Source organism: Zosterops lateralis (assembly GCF_965231275.1).
Source record: "Zosterops lateralis genome assembly, chromosome: 18".
Taxonomy (NCBI): domain Eukaryota; kingdom Metazoa; phylum Chordata; class Aves; order Passeriformes; family Zosteropidae; genus Zosterops; species Zosterops lateralis.
The window spans coordinates 2171823-2190664 of record NC_139778.1 but is presented as its reverse complement, the minus strand read 5'-3'; the positions used below and the strand labels follow the sequence as shown (position 1 = coordinate 2190664).

The 18842-nt window shown below is 41.9% G+C and overlaps 1 protein-coding gene across 1 annotated transcript in view; it reads left to right on the top strand.

Moving 5' to 3' along the window:
- Positions 1 to 18842, top strand: part of GRB2 (growth factor receptor bound protein 2) — a 44654-nt gene that overhangs the window by 24917 nt on the left and 895 nt on the right. The window contains exons 2-4 of the mRNA XM_083874324.1: positions 11255 to 11352; positions 15775 to 15897; positions 17724 to 17892. Of these exons, the coding sequence (XP_083730450.1) occupies positions 11255 to 11352; positions 15775 to 15897; positions 17724 to 17892 (390 nt within the window). The remainder of the gene's footprint in view (positions 1 to 11254; positions 11353 to 15774; positions 15898 to 17723; positions 17893 to 18842) is intronic.

The window sequence follows — 18842 nt, the reverse complement described above, 5'->3', positions numbered from 1 at the left end:
GCTGTAAAACCTTTTTGGTGCTAAGAGGAAATGGCAGCTTGAGCTTCATTGGCCAGGGATGAGCCTTTGCAGCTGGGGCCTGACCTGGGTGCTGGTGACATTTGGGGCAGCTGTCTCAGGGTAGTGGAACGTGGGCTTTCCCTTCTTCTGTACTTTCAAATGCAAATTGCAGAGCATGCCCCGGGGACAGGCAGAAAAGTCCATGTGGGTCTTAGCTGTGAAAGAAATTAGTAAATACTGATTGTCAAGTTCTGATTGTTCAGTTGCTGCAGAGAGGTTATTGCACTTAACACTCTCTTGATGTGCTGTGTCTAAAAGGTGTGAGGTTTGTGCACTGGTATTAACATGTAATTTCCAAAACCACAAAGCCCTGCATTCTTCTGTGTGCAGTTTTGCAATGTGTGGTAGGATGGAAAGGATGACTTTTGCTCTGCACCTGGGTGATGTAACCTGTAAAGAATGAAACTTGTCAGAAGGACCAGCAGCTGTCATTCTTGACAGTACAGAGCACAAAAACAGACTTGATGGATGAGCCCACCAGCATTTCTTGTGTGTCCCTGAACTTCAGAGCTGTTTCATGCGTGAACTCTTGAGTTTTTTCTGTCTATGCTGCAGAAATCTTTAGATGTGTCTTGCCAGGATCCATTAGCTTGACCTGGCTGGCTGACATGAAGGTATGGCTGACTCTCCTTTCCATCTTTATCCATTAAAGGTCCCAGTTTCTATACAGTTTAAAAAAAAAAACAGTCTTAACACTTGAGCAAATAAGCCTGTCATCAGAAAACACAAATACATCTAGGTCTGAGCTGAGTCACTCACTCCTGCTTCCCCAATTCCCTTCCTCGCACTTGCAGTCAGTGAGTTCTGAATTTTAGTTGCCCCAGAGCAACCCACGTGCTCCTTCTTGAACTCTTGTCCCTTTCTTCCCCTAATCTGTTGTGTTTAAATTTTCGAGCAACTGGAACTGTTCCTGCTTGTGTACATTTTGAGATGGATTGCTGCAAGAATTTTGGAGAAGCCTTTTGTGTCCTTTGAAAGTGGAACCAAGGATGTTTTCCTTCACAGCAGTGCCCACTCCAGCAGTCCTGCCCTCTTCCTTTCCTTCCCGTCTCCTCTGTTGCTTCACTCCCAGAGCTGTGCTCTGCCCTTTCTGTGGAGCCAACCAGACAGCTGAGAAACACAGCACCTCCCTAAACTCTCCTGCACATCAGTTCTTCAATGTGGGGAACTAAACAGGTGCCTGTCCCACTTGGGGGAGCACAGGTAGGAGGGTGCAGCCCTTGCATAAACCGGCTCACAGAGCTGCTGCCAAAACTGGAGCCATCCCAAACTGAGAGTGTGGCCCCTGAGTTTGTAGCTGGGTAAGAGTTCTGCTCAGAACTATGAATTCCTGAGTAAGGCTGTTAATTCCAAGGTCAAGATGTGTGCCGTATCAGTATTAACAGTATGATTGCTGACTGTGTTGAGAGATGCCTGCAGTTATCCTTATTCCTGAATAAAGGCTTAAATCAGCTAGATTTTGACTGATAGCTCTGTGTTTAGTAGAATAAAAGTTTTTGTGCCTTTCATGACTTAACTGTGGATTTAGAGGACCATCAATAAGAGATGGCCAAAAGTTCAGTAGTATCAGAATAACTACAGTGTTGCATAGTTTTTTCAAATACATTTTTCAGTATATCCTATCAGGTTAACCTAGGAAACTCTGTGCTGTAGATAATTAGTTGCCAAATATCATTCCTGGAATTTTTCTGACTAAGAACTGAGTAAGACTGTTTCACATTCTGTAAAAGTTACAATGCCATAATGTATTAGGCAATCAATAATAAATAAGAATATATGCTAGTAGAATCCTGAAGCTTTTAAATTTTAAAACCAGATGAAGCAAAGTTAAGGTTTTTATTGCTCTGTTAACTTGTCTGCAGTGTAAAACAAATGTGTACTGAGTACTGTAATAAAATAGTTGAAACAAAGCCATGCATATAAAGAAAAAAAAATCAAAGGTTATCTGTCTTGTAAATATATGCCAGTTGTGCTGAAAGCCTTTTTTGACCGCCCCCCTCACTTACATTACTGTTGTTAATAGCAGAAATCTGCCTGTTTTGATCTTTGGAAAGATGTTGGACCCTTTGCTTGTGTGTTTGCAATAGCCCTTTCACTGGAAAAACCAGAGCAGCTGCAGCTTAAGTTAATTTCCTTCCTTTAGACACAAAAACTGAAAGTTGGTACTTTGAGCTCGTAAGGGTTTTTTTTAAGGCCTTTAATGGGGTTGTACCTTTTCTTAGCATGTCTTAAAATGCAGCAGATAATGTTTCTAATTGTACTTCCCACTGAAATGTAGTTGGGTTTTGGACAACCTTTACATTTTTTCCTTCATTTTTGCTTTGTAGCAAGGCAGTGTTGGTGTGTGGCTCGCTCCTCACCAGATTGCCTGGCGGTCAGTGCAAGGCATGTACATTTTTTCTTTTAACTTTTTCCAGGTTTTCTAAGTACATCATGTTGTTAGTCACTCAGACTTATCACTGAGTTATCAATCCTGGTTGTCATAGAATCATAGACTATTCTGAGCTGAAAGGGACTCACAGGGATCATTGAGTTCAGCTCCTGACCCTGCACAGGACAACTCCAGAAGTCAGAGCAGGTGCCTGAGGGCCTGATCCAAACGCTTCTTGCACTGTGTCCACTGTCACTGTCAGTCTGTTTTGCAAGCAGAGTGACCTCATTTAGGTGACACCTCCTGTCAGGATGGTTTGAAGAAAAGTGAAAACAGGAAGATGTTCAACAGGGATCAATGAACTGTCAGAGTCGTAGGCAGAAATAATCAACTGCACCAATACGGGACAGGGAGTAACTCACTCAGTATCAGTTCCTCTGAAAATACCCCAAACATTACTGTGGAAAATTGGTTGAAATCAGTCACCTGATATTGAGCTGCACAGACAGGACTGTAATATCTGCCCACCATGCAAAATCATTCTTCCACTTGGTGCATGTAAGGCTGTAGCTGGGGAGCACTACAGTGTAAACTGTAGTTTGATGTCCACAGGGCTGCTGCAAAACTGCCCTCTGGTCACATACTCTGAATTCCTGATCAAAGATTAAGTCCAGGTTGTCCCACTAATAATCATCATTCCTCCCACCCAGCTTTTCCAGCACTGGGGTCAAAGGTGCCTTATGTAGTGTAGTATTTTTACAAGATGCCAAGTTTTCATAATTAGTTTGTCTCCCTTAACACACTACTGGACTTTACCTGCTGTTACTTACGTACATCACAGCCCCTCTGATGTGTACAAGCATTAGAATAGTTGTAATGGAGAATGTCCTACATGAAGCAGTTGCTGGATGTCACTCCACAAATAACTATTCATATCTGGTTAAAAGTGATAAGGAAATTGTTGAGTTTATGTGCTAAGGAAAGTAGTAATTAACAGTGAAAGTACTGGGGTGGAGTGTTGGGTTTGGTGGTTTCTTGGGCAGTGAAGTGTAGCAGAGGTAATGCTACACAGTCTCCATTTAGAGCAGAAAGGACAATTGTCCCGATTTCAGCGTTTTTTCTCTTTCATTCTTGATGGAGGAATTTTGAGAATTTTATGTCTGTAAAAATTTGGGGTACCAAGGTGATGAAGGGCTGGTTGTTAGTGGTGCTCTATCCTGTGCTTGCTGCAAACCTTCCCTTGTCCTCTAGTGAATGTTTTAGTCCTTGACTGTGGCTCAAAGGCAACATGTGGGACAGCCAGGCAGGAGCTCTGCCTTTTGGTCTTGCCCCTGCTGTATGATCAGAGACACTGTCCCTGTCTCTGGGACAGGTATATCTGCTTCCTCCTGAGATGGTGAGAAATACATTCTCCAGTGGTGCATTTTAGTGGGAGATAACAGGACAAAGAGGACACATGCATAGAGAAGCAGGAACTGCTGGGTGTTCAAGTAAAATTGTTATGCAAAGCAGGTAAAGTATTTTGCAAGCTGTGAATGTCTGACCTGAGTGGCTGTCAGGCATGTGTGTTTCCTCAAGGCATTTTCAGTTATACTTGTAGTGACCAGCTTCATGTGTAGTGTAAAGCTCTAAAAGGACAAGCACATGCTATGATTGCTTGTTCTTCATTACATTTTTCAGTTTTTGTTTGAGGCACACTATCAGGTCCTGGCTTACAACAGAGCCAGTACAATGAGAAAAGTGCAGAAAGTGAGAAATGTGTAATTTTGATACGCTTTGCAAACTGCCAAAAACCCACTGCTGATATTTCTGCTGTTTCTCTGTTAAGCTCGAAAACAATTCTTAAACACTGTCATTGGAATGTTTGTTAGCTCTTTTTTATTATTTTCTGCTTGTGACTTTCAACCTTCATCCCTCAGAGCTTATGCCAAGAGCTCTTACAAAAGGCTCATAATTTCATTAAAGGACTGAAAGGTTGTAGTTGGTTGTACTTGGATAAATAGTCTAGAGCACTTGATAACAGATGTGTTTTATGCTTGGTGTCCATGTTGCTAAACTTGAAGTTGCAGCTTGAAGCAACCCTTGTAAGATGGCCTGGAATTTATAGCACTGGTGTTAGCAGCAGATACAGGAATAGAAACCAGGAGACCTTACTCTGACCAGTACATTAAAAGACTTCTTTCAAAATTTTTCTTCTCAAAATTGAGGGTTTATTTAGGTGCTTAAGGCAATGTGTGCTCTGTACTTTGTGTGGACATGTGCATATGCACTGGAGTTTTTTTGGGGTCTGGTTTTGGATTTTGAACCTTTCCCAGATAGGGCAGGTTTGTACTCAGAATACAAGGCTGTTTTCTTTGCTCAGGAAAGAAGAGGGAGGATGGCATAGAGCTCTCTAGGCTCCAGCACATTATCTGTTCCTCAGTTTGTGCTTCAGCAACGGTGGTTTTGCTGGGACCATGTTTACTTCTAAATTAAGCAGTACTAAATAGAACCTCAGTGAATAGCTCATTTACAAGCAAATGCCCATCCCTAGGAGTACCTGAGTGAATTAATCCACAGTGCACAACAGAAAACCGACCAAATGCTGTGTTCTTCAGGGCTTCCAAATTTGGTCTGGATTGGGTTTGAGATTAAGGAAGGATGTTTTGTCTTCTGTTTCCGTGATAACATCCTGAGCACTACAGCTGGTAATAAAAGGCGGCTGGTCCTGGTCTTTAGTCACTGTAAACTAATCCTTGGTCTGTTGGGGAAAAACAACACTCCCCTTCCTCTTTTTAGGAAACTGCTCTTGTGAATCCCTGGGCATCTGCTCTCCACATATTTGGGCCAAGCTGTGGAGCTCAGGCTGTGCTAACCAGCTTTTTACTGGTTTGCCCCCATTTTGATCAGGCACTGGAATGAGACTGTGCCTTCCTCGCAGCACCAAACGTTGAAGTAGCCCTTACATTATGAAGTTTGTCAGAATTAGTGTTCACTTAAGTAGCATAAAAGTTGCTGAATATAAAATGAATCTCACTTCTAAGAATTCCTGCTGTTTTGGAAACACTTGGGGGTCTTTGAGATGTGGCAAGCCTAATTAAAATGTGAGCTGTAGCTACTTCAAGCTCTGTAAAGCTATTTTTATTTGAGTTGTAAAATCACTTAATACTGATTTTTTGCTTCGGGCTGCCATGCTTTCTGTTAGGGAGATTTTCCATCAACCTTTTAAAAAACAGGCTATTTGTGATATCTACAGCTTAGCCTTTATGCAGGTGGGTAGTGGGAGGACTAATTTGAAGGGAATTGTGTAGTCACTGGGGCTGACGTCTCTCTATCCACCAGAAGAGCAGAAGCAGAACTGGCACATTTGTTATCATTTTACCTCCATGTTTGTGCTAGTGGAAGCTTCCTACACAGAAGGAATGCAAGACCTGTGGCAAAGTTTCCTGAACTGTATTGACTCCTTCCAGGATCTCCATTAGACATTTTGGAGCTCACTGCAGTACACTTTAAAATACTGGGTTTCTTCCTCCCATCTTTGTGCCACATGAACCAAAAAAGATGAGCCATAGGGAAAGAGAATTGTTGTCTAGACTGGTTTTGGTTTTTTTTTTAACTTATCTTTTTCCTATTATATTTAATAAATAACTCTTCACAATTGAAGACTTTTGCCAGAGGGGGGATGGTAGTGCCAGACTGGCAAGGCCTGGGAGTCAGGGTAAGTTAATCTGTGCTGAGTTCTGTCCTTGTGGCTAGACTTGACTGTGCTTCACTCACATAAAGTTGTCTCAAGTATTCTTGTGTTACCTACAATAAAACATAAAAGATGGTTTTGTAAAAGGTTGAATGCTAATTCTTTGCTCCAGTCCTCTATTTGCAGTTTTCTTTGTTACAAACAGATTTTACTGTGCTTGCCAGCCAGTGCAACTGTGGATTTCTTGATGACTTTAGTCAGTGCTCCTTTGGATTTGAGTTTTGTATGGTGAAATATTTCATGGAATTATAGTGACAACTTGTCTTTATCTCATGCAGTTAAAAATAACATCATTTCCTGTAATCTTCCCCAGCTACTTTTCCCTATCAACCCCTTTCAGAGGTTTAGGGTAATTCTGAATTTATCTGTAAATACTACTCCAGTGGTGAGTAGTTCAGTGCAGCAGATATGGAGGGCAATATTATTTAGGGTTTGGAAAGAGAAGCTTAAATCCTAGAGTGGCCTTGTCCTGTGACCTTATTGTTGGTTTGTTGTCCCAACTTTGTCAGGTATTTTACACTGGAGGAGTTTCCAGGTTCCTTCAAGATGAATGGAAATAACTTAGATATTATTTCTTCTCAAAGAAACTAAAGACAGCAGTTGGTAACCCAGACCACCATGGGAAAAGCTTCAAAACTTCCTGTTCTGGGCTCCTGCTTCCAGGTGCTTGGCTGTTGTGGTAAAGGCTGTGGGTGGGCCTGTGCCAAGTCCGTGTGTGTTGAAGCAGCAGCATCACTTCAGACAAGGCTTCTGACAAAAACACCCCTGAACTGTGGGGAAGAAAGACCCCTGGACTTGGTTGTGGTGGGGAGACTTTCTGAATTACTTTTGTTGAGTTTGTGTTTTGTGCTCTTCTTGTGCCTTTAAAAAGCTGTGGGTGGAAGAAGTGTTTCTATAGTGATAATGGGAATTGGGGGGAGTGAGAATGAAAACCTGTATCCATAACACATTACAGCATTATGGTGCAATCTACGTCCATTATTTAGGTAATGTATTATAATACTTGGTAGTTGAGTGCAATTTAAGGAATAATCTTTCTCTGACTGTTTTCAGTAATATTTGCTCAGTGGTTGTTAAGCATTTCCACAGCTTTTTATATCTACCTAGAGAACAAGTATTCACAGTCTTAAAGGATGTCCAAACGTGGTACTGTAGGCTTTGTTCTGAAAAATGGGGATATTTTGCATTTCCTATGTGTTATCATGATAAATTGAATTTAAGGAAAAGCCTAAAATATTTCAGCAGTTGCATGTTCTTGAGTCACCCTAATTGTCCAATATATCTTTTTGTATTGAAAAGTTTGCAGTTAAAATTAAATCACTGTGTGTGATGAGTAAATCAAGAAAAGAAGAACTGATTTGGCCTGGTCTAAGTCACAGTGTCATTTTGATGGGCAGATTTCCCCAGGTTTCCTTAAGATTCCATTCCATTCCTGCCTCACCTTGGTGACACACAGCCAGGGGTAGGAGGATGAGACAGGAGCTGCAGGTGACCAGGCCATGTCTTGAGTTGTCTTTGCAAAATCCCAAAGATGAATTTGGATATCCTGTAGTGCCATTTACAATAAATTTGCAGAGAACAGAAATGGTTTGTATTGGGCTATGCTGAACTTGCTTGGTTGAATCCAGACAGTTTCCCTTGAATCAGTTTTTACTTGCTGGTTTATATCTAGTTTATAACTCTCAGAACAGAAAAGGAACCTCTGCTTTAACACCCTGTCTGAGGGTGAGTACCCTGCTCCCAAGGACCTTTCCATCCTGGGACAAAAGTTTCAGATTTTTTGCAGACCTTCAAGGCTGTCCAGTTTGGAGCAGTGAGTCTTTAAAGCTTCATTTGTTACTTAATTTATCTGCATTTTTGTTTTGTACTTGGTGAATTATTCAAAGCAAAATCCAGTGAGGCATGTGGTAGTTAAATTAAATGTTGTAGCTTTGGTAAAAAAGGGAAATCTTACTGTAGTTCAGTTAGGAATCATTATTTTTCTCAAAGGCACGACATTGTGTTTTAATATCCAGATGATAAATTTTAATATGATTTATTGTCTGGAAGTCACTTGGAAGTATGGAATAGATGGATTTACTGGGTGCTTTTCATAAAACGTTTCACAGTAAAATGGTTTAATTACTTAAAGTCAGTTCTTTCACTTCAGTGGATTTATGGTTTAAAATAAGAGAGCAGTGTCAGATGTAAACATCAAAGGCAGATACATCAATGCACGAGATTCCTGTGTGTGTTCCTGACTTACTTTTTAGTTACATTTCACTGAAGGATGTTAGTGGCATAATTTTTATTGAAAGGTGAAATTTTAAAGGACTATTCTGCAGTTTCCATTGAAATAGCTCCATAATTTCATAGGAACTACCAGAACTCCAGCCTTGTGCTTGTGACTGCAAAGTTGTCCTGAATTTAAGGCACTTCAGTGCACGTCAGTTTTGCTTGGCAAAGCCTTGGGGGCAGGTCCAGGGGTGTCTGGCACTGTCAGAAGAAATGATTTTGTAGATCTGTTTTGTGGAGATGACTCCTGCTGAAATGATACGGGAACATGGAGCTTTGGAAAGAAAACAGTGTGTTCTGTTCTCTCTGGAAGAGCCAGAAAGGGGAACCCAGAGGTGTTTCCAGGGTGAGTGTGTGGATGAGCTCTCCGGTCCATAGCACAGGGCACGGATCCCTGGCTGCCTGCCAGGCTGTGAATGGAGCTGTGACAGCTCGTTAAAATGATCCTACAAAAGACAGTGGGCTGCGAGGATAACCAGCCTGGGTGTGAGGCAGGAAAAGGTCTTGGGAGCAAACAAAGCCGCTGAGGGAGGAGCTGTGGAGGGCTCATCACTGCAGGAGTCCCCTGAACAGGTTGGACATGCAGATATGTTGGCAGTTACCTTACCCTGCTTTTAATCAGCTATTTTTTTACTCTGGTCACAAAGCTTTAATGCATCCCTCAGCACTGCTCCCTTGCTGGCATTTGGCTTCAGGCCAGGCATTAATGAGTATCCCAAGCCCGATGTGATTTGGCTCCTCCAAATCTATTAGCATATCTTCAGAGCAAGATAAAACTCATTAAAATAATTTACATTTGGGCATTAGAATTTCTGACAATTTTTAAATATCTACTGCCAGACTCTCAAAACTGTGGCAGTGTCCTTCAGGTGAAACTACAATTTACCCATTCTTTCTGGAAAAAGAACAGGCTGCCAGATCTCTTAACTGCTCTCTGATGGTGATGGAACAAATCTGTAGCACATGAGCTTATCAAAGCTCATGGGGGAAATCCCTGATAAAGGAATACGCACCATTGTGTGAGATTCGGTTTATTAGAAATCATACAAAAATATGTTGTGTTCTATTGTGCAGAACTCTAGTGAAGGCAGGTTGAGTTACAGAACAACCCCAAATTACTGATTCTTGTAAGCTGTGTGCTGAAATCTTTAAATGACTGAGTTACAAGTCTGGGCTTCAGCTCATGGTCTCTGTGCAATTCACTTTTTTACACACCTGTTTTTGATCTCTGTCATCCCTGTCCAGTATCCCAGAACTGCTGCTGGTGTGTGTCACTGTGTTTCATGCTGAGGAGGAATCAGTCCCTGCCCAGGTCACTGTCCTGCAGCTCCAGGGCAGTCCAACAGACAGCAGCTGTTCCAGGGCACTTCTCCATGTGTGAGCTCCTACCTCAGAGCCTGTGACAGAGCCATGAGCTGCTCATGACCTGTGCTCACATTATCCCAGCTAAATGACTGAACTCTGCTGTGCATGCTGCAACAGTGCTTGTAAATAAATGCAGGGAACCCCAAAGTAGTAACTGAACAAAAGACACCTTGAATGTTTCATCCACATGTAAGTATTTGGGATCTTTTAAGGGTTAAAGCCTCTGGAGCTGAACATACCCTGAAATGAGCCGTAAAGATGGATATCTTTGATCACCTGAGTTCTGTAGATGTGGCCCTGCTGCTGTGCTATTCCCCAGTGGAAGTGCTGGCACCCAGGGAATGTACATCCCACCAGCCTCTTCCCTTGGGAGTTAAGGAACATCCAGGTAACTATTGCCCACTGTAATTCACTGAGGAGCTTCACGTTTTGTTCTCTTTCCTTTGCCACGTTTCATTTCAGTCGGTTTTGAGGTTTTTCTCTGTCATACGTAGCAGTCAGCAGTGAGGCAGATTTAGGGTGTTGGTGTGTCACACATTTTTGAAAGGCAGCAAGTACTGATCTTTAATTTTCTGAAGCTCTCCTGTTAACTGTAGGAATAAGACATGCACTTGCAAATTTTTGTCTGCTTTTACTTTCTCTTTTAATTTCCTCTCACCACCCTGGAAATAAAGAAACATAATGACATAGCAAAAGAGTTAGTTTGAGGGTTTGGTGGATATCTTCACCAAAATTCTCTGGTGTAGTATGTGATCTCTGGATCTGTATTTGTGTTTCTTTCTCTTTGTATTTCCTCATCTTCTGCATTCAGGCAGTGCTAATCATGTGATACTTTTGTGACTTGAGGCTTTTTTATTTTTTTTAACTCAGATCTAGCTTTTTGTGGTATTCTCCTAAGAAAGCTGAGAAGAAATGAAAGTGCTTGAGGAAAAGTGGTGTTTTGGTGTTTAATTTTGAAGGGAAGGGGGCAGGTTCTCTGAGGTGTTTACTTCCAACACAAAAACATCTTGAGGATAGGTAGTTCCAAACAATAACATGGTTTTACTTTCAGAAGATAATACAATATTAGAGGGGCCACTTTCAGTCAGTGCACCAGGTTTGCATATTGCACTGTACCAGTTGACAGAAATTCAGTGAAAAATAAAGCATCAAAGTTTTTAGAGCAAGTATGCTTTAAAATATCAATTTGTGCTTTTTAAAACTACCTTTTCATGTGGCTCCTCTCTTGTGACTCCTGATCTTTCATTCATGTTTAAAATTACAGCAAGAAAAGTATCCCCTTAAAAATAAAAAGAAGGAACTTTGTCTACATTTGCTGTTTGAATGTGTTTAACTTTATTAATATAAAAACTGCTCAACACAAATGGGAAGAATAACCTGGTACCTTCATCAGTCTTGCTTGTATCTTGACTGTATCATAAGCTTAATTTTTGTTTGCTTCCTTCCTTCAGGTTTTGAATGAAGAATGCGACCAGAATTGGTACAAGGCAGAACTCAATGGAAAGGACGGCTTCATTCCCAAGAACTACATAGAAATGAAACCCCATCCGTAAGTAGAGCTTTTGGGATGGGCTCCCTTGGTCTTACTCTGGGCATCCTCACAAACAGAAGGATGGTTTTCTGCTAAAATTTTACCAGATCTACTAAATATATGGACTGATAAAGGATGGCTGGTGAGTTATGTGTCTCTGGCTGTAGTGTTTGCTTTAACTCCTTTCACACTGGCTGCATAGCAGGGTTTTTAGGGAGGCTTTTCTGGTGCTTGCTCTGGTGTATTTTAGGTTCAGACTGATCAGCCTTCGGGTTAGCAGCCATAAACCAGCAGAAAAACCTTTAGTAGAGAGTTGTCACTACCCCTACCCCTGGAAAAGTGTCTATGTTCTTGTGATGATTCTCAGTTTAACTTACTGAGCAGCTAAAAGTCATGGCATTTACAGCTCTGCAAAAGGTGAAGAGTATTTGGAGCTGAACTTGTAGTATGTCTGTCACATCTTGAGTATAGAATCATAGAATTGTTAAGGTTGGACAGGACCTGTGACAGTCATCTGGTCCAACACCTTCCTCACAAAACAGTCTGACCTCCCAGTGCTGTTACACAACTGTTGTTGCCTTGAACTGCAGCTCCAGAGAGCTGTGTTTGAGTAACTGCTTTGAACCTTTCCCCCTAGGTGTAATAAACCCAGCATGTGAAAACTGTAGCATTTCATGACTGGGTGTTTTCTTTGTGTCAGTTCATGTGTTTCTGCTGTCTTCTGCTAAACTTCAGTTCTGCCAACCTTTGAGGTGCTGCAACATCTGAACAAGAACAGCAGGCTCTGGGTAACAGATTCAAAGAAATGTTTAGGAGGGAGAAGCAAAGCCTGTAATCAGGGGTTTTATGAGGAGCTGTAGCGTTTCATTTGCTCACAAAACCTGATGATTTATGTAAGTGTTGACTGCTATTATATAATGAAGATATTGCAGTTAAATGCAATCAGGAATTATTTTTTCTAAGGGCCCTTTTGAAATAGCAGAAGGAAGCTTCTGAGGGCCTGGCCCCAAGGAAGAAGAGGTGTCACACTTTAGGGCAGCCAAGTGGGAAGTGAAGAAAGGACACACAAGAAAATTCTGAAATTGTTTAGAGCTTTGTTTTCTGTAGTAACATGTTTGGTTTACCCTGATTGTACCAGTCCACTGAGGATCTCAAATCCACATTGCAACTTCTCTCACATTGATTTGGTGCTTGTACCTTCTCATGACAATTTTCCAGTCGTTTAAGTTATTCTGCAGTGATGTCTCCTATGATGATCAGTTTATTCTGTGATCCTTCATGGTATTTTGTTTTAGAGGAATAGAGCTGTTATTTTTTCACTTTTTTATATTAAAAGGGAATAAATAATATTTAAGCCTGCAAGTGGGTGAATTTGGTAGTGGTTTTTAGGCATAGTTAATTTGATCTTATCTGAAGAAGTTTTAAACTGCTGATGACACCTGGATGGAGGCAGTGCCATGTGTCAGCAATGCTGGGAGTCTTTTAACTACTGCATTTTAACAACCCTGGGAAATTATGCAAAAGTTTTTATAGCGTAATGTTGGCTTAGCTGTAGTGCAGAGCTCTAGTCATACAGGTCATACAAAAAGCAAACTGCAGGCAGCTGAGCAGTGAGAAAGAGAATGTTCCTTTACTCAGACTATCATCAAATCATTTTCAAGAGGTTTTGGAAAGAAAGCAACTGAATGTGGCTTTAAATCCTGTCCTAGGATCCAAGACTTAAATCTTTCAGCTGCACAGCTGGTATTAAATGCAGTGTTTCTTCTTGTATTTTGCAAATCTTACAGAAACTACCAGCAAAAAAGCTGAAAGGAAAATGTGGCACCTCTCAGTGACCAGACTCACCTGGGGATTAATCTGAAGGGTTAATCTGAATTGCCACCTCAATTAACAGAGCAAAGACTGAGCAGAACTAGGCAGGACAGAGAAGAGCTGCAGGGAGGTTACAGTGAAGGCACAGCAACACCTTGCTCTTGAAGGGGGCAGGGGAAAACTTGGCTGTTTTTGAAAAACACCATGGATCTGATCCAGGCTATCTCAGGTCTTTGTGTTTGTTATCAGTTTGTCCTGGGGATATTGCTGAAGACTCACTTAGCTGTATTGTAATTTCTGTGGAGGAACGCGGCCAAGTGAAATGATTGTGCGAAGTGAAGCCAAAAAAATTGCCAAAGTGCCGATTGAGGGGAGGCTGGAAGCGATGAGAACCTGTGCTGTGCAGTCGGTGCAGCTCCCTCTGGCTGTGCAGCATCAGCAGGAATGAACCCCAGCCTGCCTTTGGTTCTGCAGTGCTGACAGGATGAGTTTCACCTGCATTACAGAGCTTCTTGGAGTCAAGCCTTGTCAGGCTTATCCCTTCAGAAGAAAAGTTGTGGGAATGTCGTTGTCACTTTGCCTAATTCTCCACAAGTGATTTTTGACGTGCTGTGATATTTGTTAATTTTTTCAGACATTCTGTAGCAAAGATACCTGCACAACACTTTTGCTGTTTTACAACTGTGCTCTTAAGTAGACAGTAGTCCTGCAAAATAACTTTGTTTCATCTCTGGTGTTTTCATTTAATTCAGGTTCTTTTACTCTGACTAATGTGGTAGTAAAGCTATAAAACTGCAGGGAAGCTCAAGAATTGTGAAAGATTTTTAGTCTTTCTATTTTGAAGTGCCTTAGAAGCAGCTGGCAGAAAACTTACATAGTTTGGCATTGTCACTTTGGAAATGTTATTTCATTTAAAAGAATACTACACTTCTACTTTGTAATGACTCAGTAAAATTTGGGGGGAAAACAGGTAAACTGATGAGGCTTCAGGAAGGATTCTATTAAACTCTCTCAGGCTTTCCTTCTTATTTTACAGAGAAAGGTGAATTTGGGTTTTGTTTGTGTTTAAGGTGAGACTTTGTCACATGAGTAATTGAGAATTATTTGAGAACTGAACAAGGTTAAGACACTTTGTAAACAAGAAATATGGCAAGATATCTAAAATCATAAAGCTTCCTTCAAGCAGCATTTGGCAGTGAGAAAATTCAAGACTTTGTTGTCTTTCTGACAGTAGTGCAAGAAGCCCAGGAAATTAAATACTTCCTTTGAATTCTGAAGGAGTTTCACTTAATAATAGTTTCTCTTGGTTGATTTTTGTGGGCAGCAGAGTGCAGTGAGGGGCAGGTGGGTCTCCCGTGGTGATCTGCCACCACCTCACCTCAGGTACCAAGGAGCAGCACAGGTGCTAAACTATCCAGAATGTACAAAATGCCATAAAGTTCTTGATCACTGGAAATAGGATGGTTGAGGGAGGAAGCTTTTTCTTTTCATTCCAGGGGATAAAAAGTACACAACGAGAGTTTCAAGCAAGTAAAGTGTGTTTGGTAACCAAGCAGTCAGTCTTTCTTCAGCTCTAGAGGTGGTTTTCCCTTAGAGAGAAAGATCTGGTGACTTTTTGAGGTCACAAGAGCTCCAGCTTCTCTTAGGAATGACTGTTTCAGGAAGGATTCTGCAACTCTGGCCTTCTTGGCTGCAGCAAAACCTTCACTGCAGACAGTGGGCTGTGTGAGTGGAGCTCTTGTTGTGAAATGCTCCCCTCTAAGGTCAGTCATCTGCGTGGGTGTGGGTGTGATAAGTGCTGCTGTCCTGTGTGATCTGTTCCTCAGAGCAGAAAGCTCCGCTTTTTAGTTGTGAAGATACTTCTGCTTTTTTCATGCCATGTGACCTACCACTCATCCCTTCTTTGCTTTTAATCTTGGATTAGTCTGGAAGTGCAAATGTAAATGGGGGCAAGGATCCTGTGACCAGGCTGTTGGTCAGTGCTGACGATCTGGTGGCCTGAGGTCGGTTCAGCCTTGGTGTCATGGTCAAGCTGTGGCTGGTGAGAATTTTGGATGTGGTTTGCGTGAGGCAGCTACTTCATGTGACTCCTCCTGTGAAAGCTGCTGCATTGTCCTGCCTGTGAGAGAAAGCAAGAAAAGAGGCTCCTGAAACAAGTGTCATCAGCATCTTTTCTGGAATGGAATCCATGCCTAGCTCAGCACTCCTCTGCAATGGAGCAGAGAGACCTTGAAGGAACTTTTTTCACTTGGTCTGTGTGTAACTGCAGTCCTGGCACCTGCCTCAGCTTTCTGACAGATGATACTTGTCTAGGACCATAGGACTCTGGTAGGGCTCAGAGATTGGACTCTTCTGGGCTGCAGGAGCAAACAGCTGCTGGATGAAGATATTGATTCTCTCTACTGAAGTAAATGTGTCTTACCACCTGATCTGAAAGAGACAAGAAATTGATTTAGATACAAAATGCACTTTCCACGTGTGCAGGATGGGGCAATGCAGAGAGAAGATCTTATTTTCAGAGCTGTGAATCTTATTTTCAGGCTCTTATTTAGATCTTATTTTCAGGCTCTTCCATGAATCGATTAAAATTCTTAACTTTTCCTATTGTTTTCTTTTCTCCCCACACAGGTGGTTTTTTGGAAAGATTCCCCGAGCGAAGGCTGAAGAAATGTTGGGCAAACAGAGACACGATGGTGCCTTCCTCATCAGGGAGAGTGAGAGTGCTCCTGGGGACTTCTCCCTCTCAGTCAAGTAAGTCATGCCCAGGAGCAATTGTGTGCTAATCAAGCATCTGCTGCTCCTTTGGACTGGTGAGTAAAGGGCAGGTGATTGTGAGCACTGAGGAGCAGGAATAATCTCACTGATGCCCTATAGCATTCCTTTTCTTCTAGTGACATTTATTCCCTCTCTAGTAGAACAAACATCTTTGCTCTGGCTTGCAGTGAGTCCACAGGACTGACCCGGTGGCACGTGGCTCACACAGGCCCAGGTACTGTCTGGTGGCTTCTTTGTGGATCCCATTCCTCCCTCTTACAGCCACAAAGCACCCAGTGTGGACAACCTCCCATCCTCCTTCATTCCTCCTCTGCAGTGCAAGTTACTACTTTGTCTCCCCTTTGTGTAGTACACTTGCAAGTATGTTTTTCTGTGCTTGGCACATGCTTTGGTGATATTCCTATTGACTAGCACTGGGACATGGAGCTGTGAAACCAGAGGTCCATTTGAACTCTCACAAGTATATTCCACATGGGTTAGGAAGAAATTCTTCTCTTTGAGGGTGGTGAGGCTATGGCTCAGCTTGCCCAGAGGAGCTGTGCCTGCCCCATTCCTGGAAATGTTAAATGCCAGGTCGGATAGTGCTTGGAGCAGCCTGGTCTAGTGGAAGGTATCCCTGCCCATGAGAGGAATGTTGGAATGAGTTGATCCTTAGGTGATTCCCAACACAAGCAATTCTGTGATTCTCTGATCTGAAGTCACTCAGAGGTTTTAGAAACTTGAAAAGGTATGTGAAGTAATTTAATGTAGAATGGGGATGACAGGGAATCTGTCCTCAGCAGCTGATTTTGGTTTCTTAATTATTTTCTGTAATCTTCCTCTTTCTACCATAAATAAACAAGATTTTCTTTAGAATCCTTACAACATTTTTTATTATTCGTGCACAATTCTAGCTGGCTCTGTTTTCTGTGACTGTCAATGATCTGTCTCAACATTTGTTTCTTTTCTTCTGGTCAACTTTGGTCTGTAACCAAATTTTTGTCCTTCTGTACAGCAGCACTGAGTCATGCCAGCAAACTGGATTAAAGCCACTGATTTTAGAGATGTTTATATTTCTGTCTTGGATAGAGTCATCTGGGCTGGAATATTAGATATGAATGGAAGCTTCAATTGCAGGAAGTGCATTCCTTTAAGAAACAGAAAGTTACAATGGCATAGCTGGGCCTGCCTGTTCAGCCTGGTGTTGCCATCTGGTGGTAATGTCTCAGTTGGGTGGTTTTTCCTGTGTATAATTTAGGAAAGTCCTTTTCCTAAACAGTGATCTGTAGGATTTGAGGTTGTGACCTCACAGGGTGAGGAATGCGGAGCAGAGGCAGCGCCCAGGAGTTGTTTCAGAGCAGTGTCTGCTTTCCCCACTGAGGTATAGGAGCCAAGGGGGAACAGTTATCTTCTGTTTTCAGTGTTCTATGCTGAAGTAAAAATACCAATGTGCCATTCATCTGGAAAATCCCAGTGGACCTCTCCAGAGTTCCTCTTTATTCAAAGTAAAACCATTGGAAATGTAGCTTCAACTGAATGCCATCATTTGTCAGAAAAAAATGGTTAACATGGAATTGAAGTGGCTGGTTTATGTGTGCAGCACCATCTTTGAATATTTGGGAGTTTGAGGGGGGTTTTCCTGTTAAATTTTGTTTGGAGCTTTTTTTTTAAAGACCAGAGTGATCCTTCTGTTTCATAAGAGAGCCCACTTTTCACTGTGTCCTGGAGGACCTTTTTTTCCCAAACTCTGTGCTAATGATCCCAAAAGGAGTTCTCTGTGGCTAATAATGTGCTCTTTTATGTTCTCCATTCTTTTCACACAGGTTTGGAAATGATGTGCAGCACTTCAAGGTGCTTAGAGATGGGGCTGGCAAGTATTTCCTTTGGGTGGTGAAGTTCAATTCTTTGAACGAGCTGGTAGATTATCACAGATCCACATCTGTCTCCAGGAACCAGCAAATATTTCTCCGGGATATTGAGCAGGTGCCACAGGTAAGAGAAGTGTCCCTGTAGAGTGCCCTGGTCAGGCTATTGCAACCACAGTCTGAAGTGGGATTGCATTTTAGAGTAAGAAAGGAGCTTATTGATTTTTTTACATGTGGAAGTGTATCTTTAGGTCCTGCAGTCCAAATTTTACTGGTAGATAAGCTGCATTCTTGTGCAAAGCCTACCTGCACTCCTGGTCTCTCTGGAGTTGAGGCAAAATTATTGTTGCTGCTTGAACATTTAACTTGTAATGATTATGGATTCTATCGCAGGAAAATATCTGAATCCTGTGAATTAAAAATGGATTTGCTCCTGTTATAGAGCACAGTAAGAAAGGATAGGGAAGTGCTGGGTTAATGGTTGGACATGGTGATCTTAGAAGGTCTTCTTCAGCCTGAATAGTTCTGTGATTCTGTCCTGATTTATACCTGATCATAGCCAGAAGTGCAGCCTCAGTATCAAAGCCCTCAAAGGATTTGATACTGGGCTTTCTCGAAGAGGTGGTTACAGCATATGGAACATCCCTGGTTTGGATCTAGCCACTGTGAAGAGAATCAAAAACGGTTGTGAAGTGTCAGCAAAGCAGTTTGTGTATATCCAACTCGTTATTTTGTTCCATTTCCCAGGTCAATCAGAACGTTACATTTCATGTAACTGCATGTTTTGTCAGTTCTGGGTAAATCCTTTTGCTTCCTGGTACAGCATTCTGGTTCTAGCCTGAAGACAAGGGGTGTGGAATTTGTGCAGCTGTCCAGGTGCCACAGGCAACTTTGTCACAGTTTGTCTGAACTTAACACTTGGCTCTGCACTGCCAGGTCAGGGATAAACAGAGGATGAGAAAATAGCTGGCTGAAAGGGACAAGCATGAAGAGACCTTCCTGGCCTCACAATTTTAAGACTGCAAATGTATTTTAAATTAACTGATAACTTTTCCACCAGAAAGGAAGACTTGCTGA